Raw genomic sequence first — 22,021 nt, forward strand, 5'->3', positions numbered from 1 at the left:
CACTGCACGTGACTGTTTACAACTCCCAGAGCTGCTTACTAATCAAGATTAAATGGAATCTTCCAGATTCTGATTCCGCTAATGGCTCCCACCTCCCTGGACGAATACTTAAAGCGAGTCAACTGTGTCTTTCGACGACAAGCAACTCTGCTCTGTTCATGCCATCATTGTCCAACCTCTAACCATCGTTGCACTACAAGAGCACCTTAAAACCCCAACTACAGGCTCCTCGCCTCGTGTCAGTCAGCGCCATGACGACCGTAACATCCTCGCAACTCGGGCGGGCAGCAGACTTTGTCCGCCCCGATTTCCACCAGGTCAACCTCGACATCGAGGGCTACCTGAAGCAGGAGAAGAACCTCAAGCTTGATTCCGGTGCGTCCCACCTCCCCCTCCCCCTGCACCGCACTAACATCCCCAGATGACCAGATCTGTCGCATGAACCTCACGCCGCTGGGCTGCCCCCTCGGCCCGCTCGAGTGCCCGCTGCGGCACACGACCCCCGCGCCCATCAACTTCAAGGGCACGCCGCCGCTGCCCACGCATCCGCGCGAGCGCGAGAAGAAGACGACGGTCTGTAAGCACTACCTGCGCAATCTGTGCAAGGTGGGCGACAACTGCGAGTACACGCACGACTGGAACCTGCGCACCATGCCCGTGTGTGTGTGGTTCGTCAAGCTGGGCAAGTGCGAGCTCGGCGGCGAGTGCCTCTACTACCACCCGCGGGATAGGCGCGTCGAGTGCCCAGACTACGACCGAGGCTTCTGCCGCCTCGGGCCCGAGTGTCCGCGCCGCCACGTCCGCCGCACCCTCTGCCAGGCGTACCTCGCCGGCTTCTGCCCCGACGGGCCAGACTGCAAGCTCGCCCACCCGTCCCCGTACCTCCCCAAGCCTGAGACGTATGTCAACCCCACCCCGCCGGACCCGACAAAGTCGGGCCCTCCGCCCCAGCTGCCGGCTGGGTACGGCCGCTGGCGCGAGTACAAGTACGACCCTAACGCCGTCGTCGTGCCCGCGCCTGCTTGGTCCGAGGGCGGCTCGCTCCAGGGCTGGAGGGCCGGAGGGTTCTTATCGGGCCATGCGAGACGCGGATTCCAGGGTGGCGATGGAGGCGGTGGTGGCGGCGGCGGTGGTGGTGGCGACGACGGCGGACGACGCGGTGGATGGGTCAAGGACTTATCGACCATCTTGTGCTACGTGAGTTGATGAATGGACCACAAGCCTTTAACTGACACCCTCAGCGCTGTAACCAGTACGGACACTTTGCGAACGCCTGCCCCAACAGCGCTGTACCCGGTGACCGCGGTGGCCTGCGCCGCGGCCGTGATTAGGAGGAGAGAGACACAAGTTACACTGTATAGTAGATTCATAGATCATGTCATGGCACGAGCCGCATAGCAAACGGGAACTTGGAAGGATTCATAGTTGCACATGGAGGCACATTTGACTAACGCTCACTTGCGCTCTCAACTGACACAATGCCCCACCCCGCTCTAAATAACCAGTAGCATGCAAGTACAAACAAAATCTACCCAACCCAACCAACGCTCTAAGCCCGGCCGCCCTTCTTGTGCCCCCGGTTGCGGTAGTACGCCTTCTTGACCTCTCCGTCGTCCGCCGCGGCCTTGAACGCCTTGTTGGCGCGCACACCGTCGTCGTCGCTATCGCTGTCGACCGTCTTCTTGCCCTTGATGGACCCGACGCTGATGTTGACCTTTGGCGGGATGGCAAAGCCGAACGCCCTGCCGACCTTGGCCAGGTCGAGCTTGTTGACGTCGAAGATCTTCTTGAGCGAGTATGACGCGTAGGCCTGGAGGTACGACCTGTAGCCGTCGCGGGCCGACGTGTTGAGGTAGTGGTTTTTCGAGATGAGCGACTCGAGCTGGCGCTGCACGTCGGCAATCTTGTTCTGCGGGAACTTGTACTCGTTCAGCGGGACCTTGGCGACCTTGAGGAAACGGAGGAAGCCGAGCTCGGAGGGGAGGAGGAAGAGAAGAGACTTGCCGGCCTTGCCAGCACGCGCGGTACGGCCCACACGGTGGATGTAGTCGCGCGGGTCATCAGGCGGGTCGAACTGGATGATCCAGTCGACCTTGGGGATGTCGAGACCGCGGGCAGCAACGTCGGTACAGAGGAGGATGCCCGAAGGAGCGTTGCAGAATTCGAAGAAGGTGTTGGTGCGCTTCTGCTGCTTCTGCTTGCCCTGGTAGAGTCAGTATAGGCTGAGATGGGAGGCGGCGAAACGTACGTGAAGGTCGAGAACCGGCACGTCGATGTAGTTGAGCAGCTCGGCGTGGTACTTGACCGAGTTGCAGCTCGAGAAGAAGACAATGACCTTCTTCTTGAGGTTGCGCTTCAGGAAGGTGAACAGCAGCATGAAGCGCTTGTCCGACTCGCAGACGACGTAGCCCTGCTCGAGGAACTCGGCCGTGGACGCGTCCTTCTTCTCGTCGACGTTGATGTACAGGGGGCCCGAGCGAAGCGAGATACGGGCGAGGTCAGTGACCTTGGTCGTCTGTGTGGCCGAGAAGAGCATCGACTGGCGGCTGTCGTTGGGCAGGATCTTGACAATCTGCTTCATCTCCTCCTCGAAACCGACCTCGAGGATACGGTCGGCCTCATCAATAACCAAGGCCTTGAGGTTCTTGAACACGAAGCCCTTGGTGTTCTGGAGGTGGTCGAGCAGACGACCGGGAGTAGCGACAAGGAGGTTGACGCCCTTGACGAGCTTGTCGGCCTCGGCCTTGCGGTTGGCGCCGCCCATGACGATGCCGAACGTCTGCGAGTGGCCCTGCATGAGGTCCTTGACGACGCCGAGGATCTGGAGCGCGAGCTCACGCGTGGGCGAGATGATGATAACACCGGTGCCGTTGGCGGGCTTGAAGCGCAGCGTGTGCAGGAGCTCGACAGCAGGCACGAGGAAGGCCATGGTCTTGCCCGAGCCTGTCCTCGCGGCGCCGAGCACGTCCTTGCCGGCGAGGAGGGGCGGAATGGTGCGCGCCTGCACCTCGGTCATGGTCTCGAAGCCCATACGCTGGATCGAGTTGAGCGTCGCAGGCGAGAGGGGGAGCGTGTTGAACGGCACGCGCTCGTAGCTGTTGGGCGCGTCGAGCGTGACCTTTGACGATGAGGCGGCGGCGGCGTCGGTCTCCTCGGCGTCCGACTGCACCTCTGGCTCGGCGGCCACGGGCGCGGCGGCGACCTCGGAGTCGGCCTTGGACACGCGCTTGCGCTTCTTGCCGTCTGGGCGGGGCTGCTGTCCCGACATTGTGCGATGTGGTTGTGGTTGTTGCTCGTGCCGATGATTAGAGCGTCAGATTTGCATCACCAGGCCACTGGCAGGCAGTCGCTGGCTCAACTTTCTGGGATTAATAAGTAGGGAAATAATGATAAAATATTCAGATAAATTTGATTCCGTCCAGTTATATGGGTCCAGTTGCGGAAGTTGTGTCGCTCGCACCCAGCAGGATTTCTTTCGGCGTCAAGAATATTTCAGCGCGCAGGTGGTTTCTTTCTCTTCCATCACCCAACACCGTGGTCAAAGGACTTCCCATCCTCATCAAAACGGGCCTCTGGCTCTGCTCATAGAGGTAAGTTGGCCTTCTGCCGCCCAACTCCCTCCCCCTCCCCCCTACCTGTACAACGGTGGTGCTACGCGCGATGGCCATCTTGCTACTGGCCATCGCTCGCAGCCCATCCGTCTGGATGACAATGTGTAACAATTCAAACTAGAGTCTGTTATGGCCAAGCGCCGAAGACACTTAAACGCACTATTCTGAACACTGCCCATCAAAAAGCCTCTTTGACATGGCATTGAACCAAAGCTGACAGCGTCAGCCCGCACACTCCATCTCTGCCTGTCGATCCAAGGCACCAGGCTTCCCATACCCGTGAGTACAGCTACCTTGCCTTCTCCCCCCTCCTCTTGTTATGATGTCCCATATGGGAATTACCGCCTGAGTCTGCTCTCACTGCCGTCTTAATTGCCGGGAGTGGGAGTGGACGTTGTAGACGAAACATGGCTGTTTTATTTTTTCTGAACCACAACCTTCCTTCCGAGTTGGCATACATCAGCTGGCCATGGCTGACAGGCGTAGCAGCTCGATCTCTTTGATTCCAGCACCCCATCGCCATTTGATTTGCATTCAGTAAGTGGACCTTCCAGTACCGTACCTCTCCATCTCCACTATCCTCAATAAATGATGATCCAACACGACGGTCTACTTACATCTTTATGGTGAAAAGGCCCGAAACCCATTTTTACCGGGCACTGTGCTGAACCTCCTTCTCCTCCTACCTCTTCTTGTTTCGTGGAGAATCAGTGCTGACAAGCAAAAAGACATGGCTAGGCAACCCGTCGCTGGCCCTTCGCGCCAGAAGGCTTCGGCCACTCAGGTTCCTCCCCCTCCCCCAGCAGTGTCGGGATTCAACCCCTCGCGCACTCACTTTGCCATGGCACTCCCAGTACTGGGCTCTGCCGACAAGGTGCAGGTCTGGGACATTGCCGCCGACGCCGTCGTTTCCGAGTGGGAGGTGCCCAACGCTTCGAAGGTTTCGGCCATCGTTTGGGCATCGGCTGCCTCGGCCGCAGCCAAGAAGCGCAGGAAGCGCAAGTCGCTTGGCGGCGCCGACGGCGGTGAAGAGGACGTCTTGTTGGTTGCGACCAACAAGGGCGATTCTTCCAGCCTCGTCGTCTACACTCCCATCAAGGGCGAGGTCCTGAGGACTATCCCCCTCAGCGCCAAGGCTACCGCCGCCTGGTCCGATGAGCACGGTGTCATCATCGCTACTGCTTCCAACCTGCTCGTTCTCGGTCGCGACGTCGCCACGGTTGCGCACACCTTTGCACTGCCGTCCACGGCTTCGGCTCCCTCATCAGTGGCCCTCCTCCCCACATCATCGGCCGAGTCCCTGCACGTGGTCGTCGCCAACGCTTCGGTCGTTGCCCTCCACCTCTCCCTCGAGTCCTCCGCCATCACCCACACGTCGTCCCCTCTCCCCGTTTCTACAACATCGGTTACCAGCATCGAGCCCTTGCCATTAACACAGCAAGGCGCGTCGTTCCTGGTTGTTTCTGAGGACGACAGGACAGTGTCGCAGTACACGTTCACCTCGCCAACGGTCGCTGCCAAGCTGTCGTACCGCTACGCGTCGCCAACAGTCTCGCCCGCTCACTCGCTCGCCGTTTCGTCTGAGCTGCTGTCGGTGTTGCACTTCTCTGGCGAGATCTCGCTCTTCCCTCTGCCTTCCGAGGTCGACCTGTCCCGGCCCAAGTCCGACTCGAAGCCCACGACGGTTAAGCTGGTCGAGGGCAAAGACGAGCGGACAGCACACGTGGCGCGTGCCGAGTTTGCGCCCGGCAGCGACGCCTTGTTGTGTGGCCGTCTGGCCGGTGGTGGCCGCGTCAAGTGGTACCGCGCCGTCTACGAGCTCCCTGAGGGTGGTCTCCGCTCTTCGGTCGTCGTCAAGTGCGATGCCCAGGACCTCGTTGCGTCGCAGGCCGGTGCCAACGGCTCTACTCTGCAGCGCTACAGCGCCCCTGCCAACGTTGTCCAGGCTGCTGGCGACGAGGGCGAGACCGAGCCCGCTGCGGCTCTCCCCACCGACGTTGACATGGCCGACCTGTCTCTGGGCGAGCGTCTTCTCGCTGCCCCGGTCCAGCCCAACGGCGAAGCTGCGGCTTCTGCCGCCATCAACGGCCCCGTCAACGCCGCCTCGCTCACGCGTCTGTTGGTCCAGGCTCTCCACACCTCGGACCCGGCTCTTCTCACGCTCTGCCTGTCGCACCGTGACCCGGTCCTCATCCGCAACACCGTGCGCAAGCTCCCGTCGCAGCTCGCCCTCCCCCTCCTCAAGGCCTGTGTCGAGCGCCTGAGCCAGGGCAAGGGTGCCAACCGCCGTGGCGGTGGCCGTGGCAACATGCAGAACGAGCAGCAGGGTCGCGGCACTGTGGAGTGGGTCAAGGGTGTTCTGATTGAGCGTGGCAACATTCTCATGACGATGCCCTCGCTCCCTGCGCAGCTCGCGACGCTGTCCAACCTGCTCGCGACTCGCATGGAGCTGTACCAGCCTCTGCTGTCGCTCTCTGGCCGCCTTGACCTTGCGCTTGCGCAGATCAACGTGCGCCGCCTCGCTGCCGAGCAGGCGCTCATTGCGGCTGACGCCAAGGGCGACGGCGAGCACTACGTCGAGGGCGAGAGCGACGACGAGGTTGCCATCGAGGTGGGCGACGAGGACGAGGACGACATCGAGGACATCAACATGATGGCCGGCGAGTCTGACGACGAGAGTGATGAGGAGGACGACTCTGAGGAGGACGACGACGACGAGGATGTCCTCGACTCTGATGAGGAGCTCCTGGACATTGAGGCGGAGGAGAGCGACGACGGCGAGGAGGAGAGCGACTCTGAGGAGGAGTAATTGTCAGCTACATACATTTGCACAGAAGCGTGTTGCATTATCACATGTATTATTACCAAGAGCGACGCGCGGAGCGCGCAGCGAGCGGAGGGCAGAGTGATGCGGGGAGGAGGGCTGACAGTGGCACTGGAAGTGGGTTTGCCCATGGGGGAGTAGTGGTGGAGTGGGGCCCGACCCAGTCCACTAGGACGGCGAGATCGCCGTGTCGGCCAAGCGGCGAGGTCACCGTGGCGCTAGACGCGTCGTTGCAAACGCGGCGTCTACGAACGGGAATGTGGGCGCGCCGAACGGGAATGGACGTGTCGATAGTGGGTCTGATAGCGCTAGAGCGCGCTAGTGGCGGACGGCGATGGTGGCAGTCGGCGACTTGGGCCAGTATAAGTAAAGGGCAGCGAGGCAGCCGCTCAAACACGAGCAAGCACGATGCTCGCCCCCGCCCTCCTCCTCCTCGCCCTCCCGGCGCTAGCAGCCCCAGCCCCAGCCTACACCGTGACCGTGGGCGCGCTCGGGCCGTGGACGACGCCCGACGACACCCCCGCGGGCAGCTTCATCGCCGCCGACGGGACCTACTGGTTCCAGCAAGCGCACGCCCTGTACGGCGCGAGCGAGGGGCGCGCCTGGAGCTTCTTCTCCGGCCGGGACATGGACACTGCCACCAAGCACGCGATCAGCGCCGCCGTCGACCCGGGCAACCCGCGCGACAGCAACGCCGACACGACGTGGCGCTGCGACTTTTCCCCGACGGGCGTGGTGTCGAGCTACGCGAACGGGAGCGCGGCGTACTCCCAGCGGAACTACTGCGACCTGGCCGGCGTGTGGGTCGACCCGGACACGGGCGACTGGTATGTCGAAGGGGGAGGAGGGAGGGGTTGACACGCAGGATAGGCCTCGTGCACAACGAGTTCACGCCGCGCCCGTACGCCGACGGCCTGCACTTTGACGGGATTGACCGCGCCATCTCAGCCGACGGGGGGAAGACGTGGCGCATCACCGAGCGCATCATCACGTCGCCGTACCCCACTACGCGGGGGGACAACTCGGCCTTCCCCGAGCAGACCTACATCTACGGGGACGGCGACCCGCGCCTGACGGTCGACGTGGGGACCGGCTACTTCTACGTGTACTACGGCTCCCGGGTCGTCGACAAGAAGGGCAGCTGGGTCGCCTTCTACGCGCACGTTGCGCGCGCGCCCATGTCTGGCAAGATGAGGGCCGGGAGCTGGGAGAAGTACTATGCCGGCGGGTGGGGCGAGCCCGGCTCGGGCGGGAGGGAGAGCAACCTCGTCCCCGTTGGCACGTATGCGACGGGGTACACGCCCCCGGAGAAAGAGTACAAGCCAACCACGCCGGGGAGCGCCGCGGCGCAGGTCGCGGCCGGCACGGCGCCGCCCACGAGCCCGCTCTTCGTGATGGACGCGACGTACTCTGCCCACCTGGGCCTGTTCGTCGCCCAGCCCCAGGCTGTCGACCAGTCGGGTAAGGCCAGCCAGGAGCTGTACGTGTCCTCCGACCTCGTGCGCTGGAGCCTGGCGGGCAACACGGGGTCGTACACCACCGCGAGCTGGTACCGCTGGCTCCTGGACCCCGTGAGCCGGACCTCGAGCGCGATTGTCGGGAAAGCGTTCAGGAGCTACTGCTCCTTCGGGTGCTCGGGCGGCAGGAGCGGCGAGTACGTCAACCTCTCGCTCGATGGGCCGGCGTACGTCCCCGTCAAGGGGGGGAGGTACGCCGTCTCCTCTGGCACGGGGTTGTCGCTCGCTGCTGGCGGGGTGGGGGCCACGGCTGGGCGCGGCGACGCGGTCACGCTCGTGAGGCTGGACGACGGCGCGTACACCCTCTCCGTTGCGGCCGGGCGCCTCGCGGTCGACGACGCGGCCGACGCTGGGCGCGCGTGGGGCGCCAAGCTCGCCGTGAAGGGCTCGGCCAGCGTCGGCGCACAGTGGTGGATTGTGCCCAACCGCCGCGCCGACCGCTCAGAGGACGGCACGTTCCGCGTCATCAGCCGATACTCGGGGCTCGCGCTGAGCATCTCGGCGAACGCATCGCGCGCTGTCGACACGACACCGGTGCGCGCGTGGGACGCGCCGGCTGGCGGCGTTGGCGGAGGGCGCACACCTGCCGAGCAGGTCATTATCTTCACTCCGCTCTAGGGATCAGTCGTCGGATAGTCAGTAGTCAAAAGTCCCAAACGAAGAATAAGAACAGCTAGACCATGAACCAAGCCATGAATCATCAATCCCAGACGCGTTCAGTCATCAGCCAGCTCAGTGCCGCGTCCACCCCATTGACCAAATTGCATCCCACACCCCTTTGTTCACTCCGGCCGGCGCCAGTTGCGCGTCGCAGCCGACTGCTGGCTCGGGAACATGAGCAGGTTGGCCACCTGCACGTGCTCGGCCCGCGAGGCGACCCAGACAATCTGCTCGGCCACGTCGGCGCTGCGGCGTTAGACAAAGCGTACTGACCAACGCACCCAGTCAACGGCGTGATCCCCTTGTACTCGTTGTCCGCGCGGCCCTGGTCGCCGCGGTACCGCACGACGGAGAACTCGGTCTCGACCATACCGGGCAGGATCTCGGCGATCCGCACGTTGGTGTCGATCAGCTCGTGCCGCAGCGAGTCAGTGAATGCGTGGACTGCAAACTTGGTCGCGCAGTAGATGGAGCCTGGGGTCAGGGAGAGCAGGCGGAGAGCTTACCGCCAGGGTACGACTCGATGCCCGCGACCGAGCCCAGGTTAACGATGAGCTGGTGGGTTAGACCTGGAGATTGTGCATGTACCCACCCCAGTATTCCGCTTCTTGAAGTCGCGGACGACATTCTGGGTGAGCTGGATGAGTCCGATGACTGGGAGGTCAGCTGGAGTAATCGTGCTTCGTAGCTGACTGACCATTGGTGTTGAACATCACGTCAATGTCGGCCTCGGCTGCTAGGTTAGATGATGACTTTCGCCAGAGCACCCACAAATGTCTGAGGTGTTAGGTCGTTCCGCATAAAGGACTAAGTCTGGCAGCCTACTCACCTCCGACGTGCTCGCGCCCACGAACAAGTCCAGCGTTGTTGACAAGCCTGGGCCAGTCAGCGGCACCTTCCCCCCGCCACCCACACGTCCAGCTTCAGCCCGTCCGTCTTGTCCAGTACCGTGTCCAGCGCCTTGCGGTCCTGCATGTCCGCCTCGATGACGACGACCTTGGAGCCCGAGTAACCGCCCTCGGCGTGCGCGGCCTCACACTTGGCCTTGACCTCGTCGAGGTTGGCGCGCCGGCGCGCGAGGAGCACGACGTTGGAGCCTGCCTTGGCGAAGAGCTCGGCAGTGGAGGCGCCGATACCCGAGGACGCTCCGGTGACCAGGAATAAGACGTGTCAGGTTATTCAATGGCCGTGGGTGATGTAGAGATGGAAGGAGTCGGGGGGTTCAAGGAAGGCGGGGAAGCCAGCCGCACTCACCATTCTTCCCCACGAGCCGCTCCGAGCTGAAGACATTGAGGTTGCGGGTCTGGCCGTACGTCGCACCGAGGCGGCGAGTAGCACTTGCACCGAGCCTAGCAGCAAATCGGGTAGTGAGCATGTCAATGGGCGTGAGGAGGAAGAGTGTACAACGTCGAGAGGGGGAGGGCATGGCAGATGGCACTTGTCCCCCCGACTCCCTCCACCCCACGGCGGCATTACCCCGCATTCTCTACCCCGCACCCACCTTTCGGACGACGACGTAGTGACGACGTGCTCGAGGCAGCATCGACACGACACGACTTTATCGCCCTGCTCCCTCCTCTCCCCATCTCACATCCTCCATCACATCTCACCCCATTCCCCACGCACCACCATGCCCTCACCACGGTTCGGAGCCACAAAGTTCCGCAACGCCGTGCCCCACTTTCCTCCCCGCGACGAGTGGTACCGCTCCAGCCTGCCTCATGCCGCCGACGCCCCGCCCAACACATCCCAGTTCAGCTCAGTAGTCAAGACCAACCGCGAGCATGTTGTCACTCTCGCACCCAGCGGTGATGCCAGCATCCGTGCCTACGATGCGGTCGGGGCGAAAGAGGGCGAGGCTTGGGCCGGCAAGCTTGGGGCCGGTGTCGCCGACTGGGACCTCGGGCGGCTTGAGGGCGGCGAGCTGATTGTCGCTGGCACCAATGGCACCGTAGGTATCTCCTTCAGCTGTTGACTCACCTATCAGGTATCCTACTACAATGCTGGCGGGGCTGCGGCTCCCGAGCTCCGGCACAGCTTTACGCTTCAGGGCAAGCCGACGAACGTCTACCTCCACCCCACGACTGGTGGCATCGCGCTCGCCTCGACTGCGACGGCCCCGGCGGCCATCTACGACCTTGGAGCGGCGGCCACCCAGGCGACGCTTACCCTCACGCCGACGGACGGCCAGGCACTTTGGTCGTCCGCGTGGAGCAGCGACGGCCGTCTCGTGGGCAGTGTCAGCAAGAAGGGCACCGCGTACATCTGGGACGCGCGTGCCGGCTCTGCGCCGGTGCACGAGAAGGCCGTTGCTCTGCAGCCGTTGAAACCTGCACGCGTTGCTTTCGTCGGGCCCGACCTCTTCGTCACGTCCTTCTCGCGTACCCGCTCGAGGCAGTACTCCTTGCTGTCGGTTCAGAATGGCCTTGGGGCTACCTTCACCGCCACGCTGGACAACAACCAGGGCCCGCTCGTGCCCCTTGTTGACGAGGAGCGCAACATCGTGTACACGATTGGCAGGGGCGACATGAGCCTCCGCCAAATCGAGCTCTCTGGCCCTCAGGGATACCAGGAGGTCACGCACCCGCTGCCTTCGCCCGCTACGTCTGGCTCGCTGGCCCTCGCGCACTGGTCCACCCTGCCGGTGATGGAGGCTCAGGTCGCCAGTGTCATCGTCCCCATTGTGGACAAGGACGGTGACACCCTTCTCCCCGTCCAGATCAAGGTGCCCCGCAAGCAGCTGATCGACTACCACGGCGATCTGTTCCCCGACGTCCTGGGCACTGTGCCTGAGCAGTCGGCGGCAGACTGGTTCGGCGGTAGCGACGCTAAGCCCCTCCCAGTGTCGATTGACCCATCGCGCAGGGCTGAGTGGGAGAAGAAGACGACGGGGTGGACGGGCAAGGCGGGAGGCAGCGCGGCCCCGGCTGCTGCGCCTGCGCCTGCGCCTGCTGAGCCTGCAGTTTCGCCTGCGCTTGCTGCACCGGCGCCTGCGCCAGCTTCGGCACCTGAGCCAGCTGCACCCAAGGCTGTCGAGAATGGCGCCTCGGCCACAGCCACCGCTGCTGTGGCGGCCGCCGCTACCCCTGCGGTGTCAAAGGCAGTTGACCCACCTGCACCTGCTCAGAACGGCAGCGCGTCTGCCTCCCCTGTTGAGGCTTCCACGCCGGCCAACAGTGTGGCCACTCCTACCCCCGCTGTCTCGACGACTCCGGCGGCACCAGTCACCCCTTCCGGCCCGTCGACGCCGGCGACGGCCACTCCCTCCGCTGCCACCCCTGCCACCCCAGCTGCTGCCACTCCCGTCACCACTGCGCCCGGTCAGCGATACAACCCCGGCTGGTCGCGCAAGTACCTCGGCGGCAAGGCACCCCTCAACCCCACTTACGACCAGATCCCAGCACCCGCGACCCTGCACCAGGACTCGGTCATTCTGCGCTCGACCCCCAAGGTCGCCTTCTTCTCCATCCAGGGCCCTGGAGGTCGCATTGCCGTGCAGCCGCTGTCCAAGAAGGGCCGCGTTCCCAACGGCGGCCATGGGTACCTCTCTGGCGGTGTCGGCGTTGCCGACTTCCAGGTCGAGCCCTTTGGTGACCGTATTGTGCTCGCCGGCGAGGACGGCGAGCTGCGTATCTGGGAGATCCACGAGGGCGGTATCGAGGGCCCTGGGCCAGAGCCAGAGCTCATCATCCAGGGCAACAGGATTGAGAAGATTGTCCAGGTCACGTTCCATCCCACTGCCAAGGACCTACTCCTCGTCGCGTCCAACGACTCGGGTAAGGGCCACCTGCGGTTCTTCGACCTCAAGATTGGCCTTGAGCAGAAGGTCGTGCCGTTTGGCTTTGAGATCTGGAACTTTGCAATCGAGCCCACTGGAGACCGAGTGGCCATTGCCACGAAGAAGAGCGAGATTGTCATCCTGGACCCGCGCGATGACACGAAGGTTGCGCGTGGAAAGGCCCACGACAGCCTTCGCTCGTTCCAGCTGGCGTGGATCGACGACACTCACGTCGTGTCGGTGGGCTTCAACAAGGGATCGATGCGCAAGGTACAGCTGTACAATGTCGGCGAGGAGGTGACGAACAAAGGTGGCTCCACCCTCGACGTGTCGCCCTCCGTCCTCTTCCCCGTCTTTGACCCCGACACCTCGATTCTCTTCGTCTGGGGCAAGGGCGAGCGTGCGATCCACGCGTTCGAGATCCACCCCGACCACGCCAACGAGCCAGTTGCCAAGCTGCCCAGCTACAACGCCGCCTCGGGAGCGCCACAGCTCGCGGTCGTGCTTCTCCCCAAGACGGCGGTGGACGTTCGCAAGGTCGAAGTGGCCCGTGCCCTCCGCCTCACGGCCAAGACGATCGAGGAGGTGACGTTCTCAATCCCGCGCAACAAGCCCGCGTTCTTCCAGGACGACATTTACGTGCCCACGCGGGACTGGTCGACGCCGGCGACTGGCGCGGAAGCTTGGCTCGAGGGCGATAAGAGCAGGCAGGGTGTGGTGGACCTGCGGCCGGCTGATATGACTCCGTGTAAGTCAGCTAACCTTTCTATGTTCGCCATTAGCTGACACACGCAGTGTCCCAGGCGCCGGTCACCACCACGGCCGCACGGAAGAAGTTTGTGCCCGCGGCCAACGTCATGTCCGAGGAGGAGAAGAAGAAGCAGGAGATGGACCGCCTGTTCCAGCGCGCCAAGATGGAGGACTCGGACTCGGACGACGAGCCACAGCGGCGCGGCGGCATCCCACCTCCCGACGACGACTGGTAGCCCGGACTTATCTATGGATGATGTACATGCATGTCACAATGAAACGTCTAAATCCCCCCGAGACACACTCGCTCACGCGCTCTCGTCCATCTCGTCGCCCTCGACGCCAAAGCCGCGGCTCCGCAGCGTGTCGGCAACGACCTGGTGCACGTCGACGTCGTCCTCGCGGACGTACTGGCCGGCCTTGATCGACTGGGCGTACTTGTCATCGATGGTGGTGAAGAGGTCGCGGAGGCCGGCGAGCGCCTTGCGGAGCGCGTCGACGGCCGAGAGCCCGTCGTACATCTGCACGCGGATGTGGATCTTGGGCTCGGAGGGGTGGGGGGCCGAGTAGCCGCAGTACTCGACATCGGGGCTGGGGGTCAGCGCTCGCCGGCGGGGCGGGGCCTACTTCTTCATCAGCATCCAGCGCAGCGCGTTGCCGAGCGTGTGGTCCTCCTCCCAGAGGCAGAAGGTGCATGCCGAATAGTCTGGCTCGAAGCCGGGGAGCTGACCTGTCAGCGGGCTAGGACACCGAGGCGACAAAAGAACCGGCTTAAGCCACCAGCTCGCCCTCGGTCAACTCACAATCGACACCTTCTCGTGCACGTCGCCCGAGTTGGCCGACATGTGCAGGATGCCGGCGTTGTCGAGGCGCGCGTGTCTGCGCGACGCGGCCTCCTCGTTCTTGCGCTCCTCTTCTGTCTTTGGTGCCATGGCGTGCGGTGGGGTGGGGAGGGGAGTGGTGAGGAGGTCGAGCTCGAGCAAGCATCATCAAAGTGGAGGGCCAGGAGGACGACTTCAGAAATCTGATGCGTTACGTAAATCCCTTGGAAGAGCCGTTACGTAAAGGATTTCCGAATCCTACGAAATCCGTGCGCCCGAGTTTGAGTGTGGCACTCGGTTCCCACTTTTCATCTATTGTTCGTCGCAAGCGACCGCGAGAAACTCACGCAAACCCAGCGCTGGCCAACCACAGGCGGCGCGAAGAGCACGGGGCGGTGACTACATCCGAGGAAACGCTACTCACTGGTCAGTCGTGCTGCCGCCGCCGTGGCAGGAATAGCACGGGGCACGCACCGACGCGCGGGGCGTTCGGCTCGTGCGTGTGAGGGCGGTGACTGTGTGAGGGGAGGGGGGGTGACCGTGTGAGGAGGAGGGGGGTGACAGTCGGGCTCGCCGAGGTCCGAGGTATCGGCCCCCGGCGACACGACGGACTCTTGTCCCTCCAGCCAGGCCACGCCGAAAGCCGGTACACGACCCCGGCCCTCGGCCCAAACCTTCGCCCGCCCAGCCTCGCCCGCCCAGCCGCGCGGCACGGGGCCGCCGCGGCTGCCGTCCGTGTGCTTCCCCGCACGCTGGCCGTACTGCCGAGCCGAGCCGACCGAAGAAGACGCAGGAAGCAGGCTGAGGCACCTTGGAATTCCCGGGACGGAGAGACGCCAATTGAAAAACAAGCGCCACTTACGTTTGTCGGTACGCACGCTCTCGTTGCTATTGTTCTCGCCGAGCGCCGCTCGCCCCAGGCGCGCCAGTCGGCGCGCCATGCCGAATGCGCAGTGTACCAGGTGAAGTACCAGGTGATTCACTTGTGATCTGCACGCACCATTCCTGCTCCTCAGGGGCGGCTTGGCTGGCGGCTGGGCTGGCGTAAGCCCGTGCGGCACACCGGCCGAGCAGCGCTGCGCGCACGCCGTCCACTTGGTCAGATCGAGGCGTGTGCCCGTGATCCACGGGCGGCGTACCCCGAGTTGTCGCTCGAGCCGAGCTTGTACTGAGGGGCGGGGGTAGACGTGGGTGAGTACTTAATGTCAGCGGTGGCTGTGCTGCTGATCATCTCAGTGTTTTGCTAAGCCCCGACTCGCACCCCCACCCACAGCATGATGAGCCCGCCCCAGCTCCCATACCCCCTCGTCCAAGAGACCGACGACATGGTCGCCCAGTACCCCGACACCCCTGGGTTCGCACTGCCGTACGGCAGCCCAGAGCTGCCGGCGACGACGATCGACGCCAGCACAAGAACGCAGAACCTCATCAACAAGCACAAGCGCTTCCACTCGTACTCGGCAGCAAAGATGGACGCGCGCCCGTACCCCTCCCCGAGCCAGCTGCACTCGCAGTGGATCCAGTGGTCGATGCAGGCGATGCAGACCCCGCCAGCACAGGCCAGCGCCGGCAGCAGCAACTTTGTGCCAGCACCAGCGCCAGCGCCAGCGCAGCACTCCAACGTGGTCCCTTCTGTGCGTTTGTCTCTCGTCACGGCCGTTGTTCTTTTGTGCGGTGATCGCCACCGCGGGGAGTGTGGCGTCGTGGCGTGGTCCACCCCTACCTCGTCAGCGGGGCCGGCGCTCCCTGAAGAGGCGTAGTGGGACTGGCCGATCGCCGATCCCCTGTCGCGTGCATGCGTGCGTGCGATAAGGCCTGGCTTTGTCGCGTCGGGGCTGCCGATGGTGAGCCGCGGGGCTGCGTCTTGGACGAGTGGCTTTGCGCCCCGGCGGGTGTGATTTGTGTGGCGCCTCGCACCGTGCCACCCCCAACCCCGGCGATATGGCGAAGGTGAACTTGTAAGACGGCTTATGTTTTCGCCGCCATGGTCGTCGGGGAGTACGATATGGTAGCGAGTGTGCGCTTCTTCACGTTCACTGCTGTTGCCTGCATCCGGCCTCGCCCTTGATGCACTCCAGACACCACGCTGACACCCAACATAGTCCCAGACCCCTTCTCCAAACCTCCCAGTACAGGCACCCCTCCAAAGTCCTACCCAGCATCCATACCAATACCCTCTTCAGCAGCCCCTCCAGCAGCCCCTCCAGCAACACTTCCAGCAGCCCTTCCAGCAGCCCCTCCACCTCCAGCTCCCCGTCGAGCAGGGCTTCCAGCAGCAGTTCTCACATCCACACCCCGGCCCAGTCTCACCGATCACGCCGCTGCCCTACCCCAACTGGCAGCCGCAAACACATACACCGCAGCCGTATCCCATCTACCCCGACTATTTCGCCATGCCTCCGCAGCTCCCCGGCGCCGTCTCGCCCATCGCCTCGACCGCGAGCGAGCCCGCCACGCCCGCGATTGTCACTCCCGACCTTGTGAGCATGCTGCCGCCTGCCTACCACGCTACCATGCTGACAGATCCAGATCGAGCAGCCCGCCTCGTCCCCCGAGATGCGCCTCCAGCTCCCTCCCCGCCAGCGCATGGCCCCTGGGTCTCCGAACGCCCTCCCCACCCCCGTCGGTACCCCAGTCAACGTCCAGTGAGTAGCCCCCCACCTCCGTCACTGACGTGCAGGCTCCCCAAGGCGCGCCCCAACGAAAAGCACACGGCCTACGTCCACCGCCCCGAGGGGCAGGAGAGCGTCGGCCGCGGACCGTCCGAGCACCTCCTGTACGTCGACCCCGAGGTCGCGGCCTACCTCCAGGCCGGAGGCGAGGTCGTCGCCGAGGGTGCCGATGGCAGGCGGCGCAAGTTCCGCCTCAGCCCGCGTCCGTCGCCTGGCATCAACGAGGCCGAGACGACAACGGGTCCCGAGAATGTTTAAAGCCCGGGGGAGTTTTCCCGCGAGCACAATAAAGGACAGAGCAGCCGGCTGCTCTGGTAATACTAGTTTTAGTTTTAGTGAGCGTGGGTACATAGTGAACCCGCGCGTGCTTCCCCGGTCCGTACATTCGGGGAGTGTCAGCAGTTAGTATGTCGTGTTACAGTAAGACGACTTAGTGGTTATCCGGTTGTACAATGAGTCCTTGCATGAATAGGCATCAACCTTGGTGGTGGGTGGGATCGGCAAAGTCGATCCGCCACCCCGTGGGTCTGGGGGCGTCGACGTCTTCCTTTCTGATTCCTCCTCTTCTCTCTTCTCTCTTCAACCTCTCACCATCCTTCCCTCTCTAACAAGTACACCCAGAGTCATATCCATCATCAAGACTTTACTGACTCTGCTACCCCGTCACCGCTCCTACTACCCGTGCTCACCGCCGGTCTGATCACAGCCCGACTGCTCGCTGCCCGCTTACATCTCCCCCACCTTCCTAATCCTCCTGTACCACTCACCACCCCTCACTTCATTGCTGCCGTTGATCAAGACCTCACCCATGCCCTCACCCTAGTCCAAGCCGCATAAAGACAGACCCCAGGATGTTAAGCGACTCGGAGACGTCAAGCGCATCGGAGGGCCCTGGCTCCCCAAAGCGACCCCCCACCTTCCTTCTGTTCGACGTTCCACCCTCGACGGTGCTCAACACCCAACAGATGGCCGAGCTGGGCAGATGGCCGAGCTGGGGTTCGATGATCCAAAAGAGCAGCCTCACTATGTCAACCGACAATCGATGACCCACTTTCGGTGTGCCCGGTGTTTCTCCGACGCTAATACTGCAGCGCACCAGTCAAGCTCCAGTGCGAGCGCTGCAACAAGAAGGACTTTACATGCCGCTGCATCGCGCTTAAAACGTCTCACCGCGGGGAAGGCTTTCTCACTCGTGCGAGCTGCCGGCGCTGTGGTAATCTACGAACCGGATGCTCCCATTCGACTGACCAGAAGAACCGGTCGGATCATACGCTGCTCCGCTTCACCTCGGACCGTCGTGTTTTCGTCTACAATCGTGACACACTTCGCGTCACAAAGATTGTGAGGTGCGTCGACAATGCCAGAACTGACCTCTTCAGATCGACATGGCTGGTAGCAATGACTACCGAGTGCCGCGGAAGGTACCACCTGTGGACAACCGCCGAGCGACGGCCAAGGTCCCAGAGGAGGAGGACGACCGCCTCAAGCCTTCCCCCAGTCTGTCGTCAAAGCGAAAGCGCGACCACAGCAACGAGCCCGAGGACAGTCGCCCGCAGCCAAGGGGCCCCTTTATACCCGAGGTATTGCGGCGAGCAAACTCGGCCTCACGCCCCAACGCCCTCGGCCACCGCCACGACCAGCCGCGCACAAGCAAGGCAGTAAGCCGTCCACAAGAGACATCGACACGACAGCCCAACGAGGCTGGCCACCCTACTGTGACCTCCGCAACCATGCACCACAAGGCACCCTCTCGCAACAAAGACCCACGGTACAAGATTATCGAGGTGTGGTGCCCAGCGCCTCCTTCAGATATCGACGGCGCCCTCGAATCTCTGGCACCGGTGCCACACCCCACGCCGCATCCAGACCACTCGCCCGATGCGCGCGGGTTGCGGGGTACGTTCACCAACCAAAAGCGGCCCGAACCGCACGCCACCGAGGGTCCTGTCGACTCGGTACCACGTCGCGGCTCGCCACCAGCAAGTGGGCCCGTACCCCCCGTTCCCCAGGGAGAGCCCCCAGCGCAAAGACGCGAGCCCCCAAGAAACGACGTGACCGACCCACCCGACGCAACCCCGAGTGCCATGCCCGGCCCTGCTCCGCAGCCTCGCCGCATCACGGGTGGGCAACCCGGCGCCGTGTCGGACGACCCAGCACCTCAGCCCCAGCCTCCCCGGGGTGAGAAGGCGCTGTTGTGGGCGCGCTCCCTCGACAGCCATGCGCGCGGCGTGTTGCTCAGACAGATGACAATGGACCGTTTTCCAGGACGACTCTAAGGCCTGGCTGCGTATCGTCGTTCCCTGCCGTCGAGCACATCCAAGCATCCCCTGTCTTAGCCATCTGAGGCTCCACATGTGAAGCGCCGATATCCTCGATCACCATACTATACAGAGTTCAAATCTACTGTACCACCATGCCGTCCATTCTGTACCCATCCCGCATCTCTGCATCACATCGCCGTGTCAGCCCCGAGTCAGTGTGCCAGCTGCGTAGCGTCTTCGGCGCCTGGCCCACCTCGGCCACCCTCCGTGTCAATATGATCCATGCCCTGCGTACAAATACTATCGCGCCTTTCGCCGTTGCGCTTTCCGTCTAAGACTGTCTCTACGCGTGGGCCGCCTGCTTGGCGTCCTCGGCGGCAGCGTTCAATGGGGAACCGTTGGTGAATGCCTTTGAGCAGTTTGCCATGGTGACGGATGCACGCGAGATGGGGTCGGTGCGGTAGAAGTCGGAGATGGGCTTGCGGAGGAGGTCGCTCGAAGGGGCGGGTGCGCTCGACTTTGCGAGCGACTCGAGACCGGCGCGGAGAGCCTCCTGGGAAGGAGCCTCAGCCTCGTCGTAGCGAACAAGGGTGGGGGAGATGTCCCAGAGACGGTCGCGGACCTGGACAACGTCGTCGTATGGCAGAGGCTGGCCGACAACCTCGGAGAGGGCACGGATGATCTTCCAGTCCTCGCGGGCGGCGCCGGGGGGAGGGACGGCGGTACGGCCCTGCTGGGAGCGGCCCTCGGTGTTGATCCAGGTGGTGGCCTTCTCGGTGTAGGCGGCACCGGGGAGACAGACGTCGGCGTACTGGGCACCAACGTCACCGTGGTGGCCCTGGTAGACGACAAAGGCGTTCTCAGGGATGGAGGCGGGGTCGACGTCGTCGGCGTTGAGGAGGTAGACAAACTTGGGCTGGGCCTTGGAGGACGAAGCCGAAGGAGCAAAGCCGACGTCGTAGGCGGCGGCGCGCGAGGCGGCGCGCTGGAGGATGGAGAAGCCGTTCCACTCGGGCGTGACAAACTTGGCCGAGTTGTCAAGGACGTGCTGAGACACGGCCTTGAGGATGGCGGCACCGTCCTTGCCCTCGACGGCAGCGGAACCGACAACGATCAGAGGCTTCTTGGCCTCGGCGAAGAGCTTGGCAAACTCACCCTCGGCCTTGCCGCCGAGGAACTTGGCGACGTCGGCGGCCGACTTGCCCACGCTCTCGTACTGGAAGGTCGAGTCAAAGTCCTCGCCAATGACACCAAAGTTGTGGCGGTTCTGGAGCCACGACTTGCGGAAGCGCGTGTTGATGATGGCGGCCTCGTGGCGGGGGTTGGTGCCGATGAGGAGGACGGCGTCGGCGTGCTCGACGTTGGCGATACCCGTGTTGAAGAGGTAGTTTGAGCGGACGTCGACACCGGCAGCGGGGGGAGCGTCGCCGTTCACCTGGTCCAGAGTCGTGTTCTCCGAGCCGAGGCGGTTGACGAGGTCCTTGAGGGCAACAAGCGACTCGGTGTCGGCGAGGTGGCCGGCAACGGCCTTGATCTCGTCGCCCTTGGCGCCCGACTTCTCAAGACCAACGCGGATCGCCTCGAGGGCGTGCTCCCACGACGCGGGGACAAAGCGGTCGCCCTCACGGACCAGGGGGGTGGTGAGACGCTGGTAACGGAGACCGTCGTAAGCGTAGCGGGTCTTGTCGTTGATCCACTCCTCGTTGACGTCGTCGTTGAGCTTGGGCTGGATACGCATGACCTGGACGCCGCGCGAGTCGACGCGGATGTTGGATCCAACAGCGTCGAGCACGTCGACCGACTCGGTCTTCTTGAGCTCCCAAGGACGGGCCTGGAACTCGTAAGGCTTGGAGGTGAGCGCTCCGACGGGGCACAGGTCGATAATGTTGCCCGACATCTCCGAGTTGAGCGTCTTCTCAATGTACGTGCCGATCTGGAGGTCGTTTCCGCGGCCCGAGGTGCCGAGGTCCTCGACGCCGGCAACGTCGTTGGCGAAGCGCACGCAGCGCGTGCACTGGATACAGCGGTTCATCGACGTCTTGACGATCGGGCCAAAGTTCTTGTTCTCGACGGCGCGCTTGCCAGCAATCTCGTGGAAGCGTGTCCTGTCCGAGCCGTAGCGCATCGACTGGTCCTGCAGGTCGCACTCGCCTCCCTGGTCGCAGATGGGGCAGTCGAGCGGGTGGTTTGAGAGCAAAAACTCCATGACGCCCTCGCGCGCCTTGTGCACCTTGGGCGTGTTGGTGAAGACCTTGGAGCCGGGCATGGCGGGCTGCGCGCACGACGCGATGGGCTTTGGTGCGCGCTCGACCTCGACGAGGCACATGCGGCAGTTACCGGCGATGGCTAGCCTGTCGTGGTAGCAGCTGGGGGTGTCAGTGGGAGATCCCGAGGTCGCGAGGTCGCGAGCCGCTCGCCGCTCGCCGCCCTACTCACAATCGGGGGACGTTGGCGCCGCTTCACAAACAGTCAGCACATGTCACATCTCCAGCAGTCAACGTACGCAGCCTCGCAAGCCTGGATGAGCGCAGTGCCTACACGGGTTAGCAGAGCCCACACGCAGCACAGCCCTACGCACCAGCAGGCACCGTCACCTCCTTGCCATCGATGGTGAGCGTAATGTCCGCCCTGCGGACGCGCGAGGTCGAGAACAGGCGGCCTGGCGGGGTGGTCAGTTGGGTTCCGAGGGGCAGGCAGGGCAGGCGGGGCGGGGTCGTCGCCCGGCGCTGCTCACCAGCGGGAACCTGGCGCGCGAGGGTGCGGGAGGCCGACAGCCGGGGGAGCATGGCGGAGAGACGGGGGGTGCGGAGTGGTGCAATGGGGAGGAGTATGCACTTGGCAGCATCAACGAGCAGCGAAGTCACCGTGGCCTGCAGCACCGTCGCTGCAGCTCCGCCCGCCCTCGCCTCGGCAGTGAACGCACCAGGCTCAGCCAACCACGCCCGGTCCAGTTGGTCATAACGCCGCACTGTGGCACCCGCAACCAGCGACCAATGGCCACGAGGGAAAAACGCATCGGGACAAACAGTGGTTCAACGTCCACTTCATACACGCTACATGCATCTTACACGACGCAAACCAAAAATCCCAAGAGTCTAGTCTATGTACAATACAGTGGCGGGGGCAG

At 63.5% G+C, this 22,021-nt stretch overlaps 9 protein-coding genes across 9 annotated transcripts; 5 read left to right on the forward strand and 4 right to left on the reverse strand.

Moving 5' to 3' along the window:
- Positions 1-251: 251 nt before the first annotated feature.
- On the forward strand, positions 252-1,331 carry YTH1 (RNA-binding component of cleavage and polyadenylation factor; the record flags this gene model as incomplete). The annotated part of the gene is made up of 3 exons (XM_069350753.1): positions 252-375; positions 422-1,197; positions 1,242-1,331. The coding sequence occupies 3 exons, from the start codon at positions 252-254 to the stop codon at positions 1,329-1,331; spliced, it is 990 nt and encodes a 329-aa protein (XP_069211139.1).
- A 218-nt stretch (positions 1,332-1,549) lies between these two features.
- Positions 1,550-3,268, reverse strand: HAS1 (ATP-dependent RNA helicase; the record flags this gene model as incomplete). The annotated part of the gene is made up of 2 exons (XM_069350754.1): positions 1,550-2,203; positions 2,249-3,268. 2 exons carry the CDS (start codon positions 3,266-3,268, stop codon positions 1,550-1,552), a joined length of 1,674 nt encoding a protein of 557 aa, XP_069211140.1.
- Positions 3,269-4,341: 1,073 nt separating this feature from the next.
- On the forward strand, positions 4,342-6,420 carry UTP5 (Small subunit (SSU) processome component; the record flags this gene model as incomplete). The annotated part of the gene is made up of 1 exon (XM_069350755.1): positions 4,342-6,420. One exon carries the CDS (start codon positions 4,342-4,344, stop codon positions 6,418-6,420), a length of 2,079 nt encoding a protein of 692 aa, XP_069211141.1.
- A 423-nt stretch (positions 6,421-6,843) lies between these two features.
- On the forward strand, positions 6,844-8,570 carry Q8F55_002149 (uncharacterized protein; the record flags this gene model as incomplete). The annotated part of the gene is made up of 2 exons (XM_069350756.1): positions 6,844-7,235; positions 7,301-8,570. The coding sequence occupies 2 exons, from the start codon at positions 6,844-6,846 to the stop codon at positions 8,568-8,570; spliced, it is 1,662 nt and encodes a 553-aa protein (XP_069211142.1).
- A 164-nt stretch (positions 8,571-8,734) lies between these two features.
- Positions 8,735-9,987, reverse strand: Q8F55_002150 (uncharacterized protein; the record flags this gene model as incomplete). Its single annotated transcript, XM_069350757.1, has 8 exons — positions 8,735-8,858; positions 8,894-9,086; positions 9,119-9,167; positions 9,205-9,266; positions 9,310-9,348; positions 9,442-9,488; positions 9,526-9,757; positions 9,867-9,987. The coding sequence occupies 8 exons, from the start codon at positions 9,985-9,987 to the stop codon at positions 8,735-8,737; spliced, it is 867 nt and encodes a 288-aa protein (XP_069211143.1).
- A 255-nt stretch (positions 9,988-10,242) lies between these two features.
- Q8F55_002151 (uncharacterized protein) lies at positions 10,243-13,376 on the forward strand (the record flags this gene model as incomplete). Its single annotated transcript, XM_069350758.1, has 3 exons — positions 10,243-10,563; positions 10,600-13,138; positions 13,186-13,376. 3 exons carry the CDS (start codon positions 10,243-10,245, stop codon positions 13,374-13,376), a joined length of 3,051 nt encoding a protein of 1,016 aa, XP_069211144.1.
- A 72-nt stretch (positions 13,377-13,448) lies between these two features.
- On the reverse strand, positions 13,449-14,072 carry RPC19 (RNA polymerase subunit AC19; the record flags this gene model as incomplete). Its single annotated transcript, XM_069350759.1, has 3 exons — positions 13,449-13,731; positions 13,768-13,865; positions 13,944-14,072. 3 exons carry the CDS (start codon positions 14,070-14,072, stop codon positions 13,449-13,451), a joined length of 510 nt encoding a protein of 169 aa, XP_069211145.1.
- Positions 14,073-15,235: 1,163 nt separating this feature from the next.
- Q8F55_002153 (uncharacterized protein) lies at positions 15,236-16,891 on the forward strand (the record flags this gene model as incomplete). The annotated part of the gene is made up of 4 exons (XM_069350760.1): positions 15,236-15,595; positions 16,064-16,441; positions 16,491-16,606; positions 16,642-16,891. 4 exons carry the CDS (start codon positions 15,236-15,238, stop codon positions 16,889-16,891), a joined length of 1,104 nt encoding a protein of 367 aa, XP_069211146.1.
- Positions 16,892-19,237: 2,346 nt separating this feature from the next.
- Positions 19,238-21,680, reverse strand: NdufS1 (ndufs1 NADH-ubiquinone oxidoreductase subunit; the record flags this gene model as incomplete). Its single annotated transcript, XM_069350761.1, has 5 exons — positions 19,238-21,260; positions 21,331-21,351; positions 21,398-21,428; positions 21,473-21,553; positions 21,629-21,680. The coding sequence occupies 5 exons, from the start codon at positions 21,678-21,680 to the stop codon at positions 19,238-19,240; spliced, it is 2,208 nt and encodes a 735-aa protein (XP_069211147.1).
- Between the last annotated feature and the right edge of the window lie 341 nt (positions 21,681-22,021).

Source organism: Vanrija albida (genome assembly GCF_041260175.1).
Source record: "Vanrija albida strain AlHP1 chromosome Unknown contig_2, whole genome shotgun sequence".
NCBI lineage: Eukaryota > Fungi > Basidiomycota > Tremellomycetes > Trichosporonales > Trichosporonaceae > Vanrija > Vanrija albida.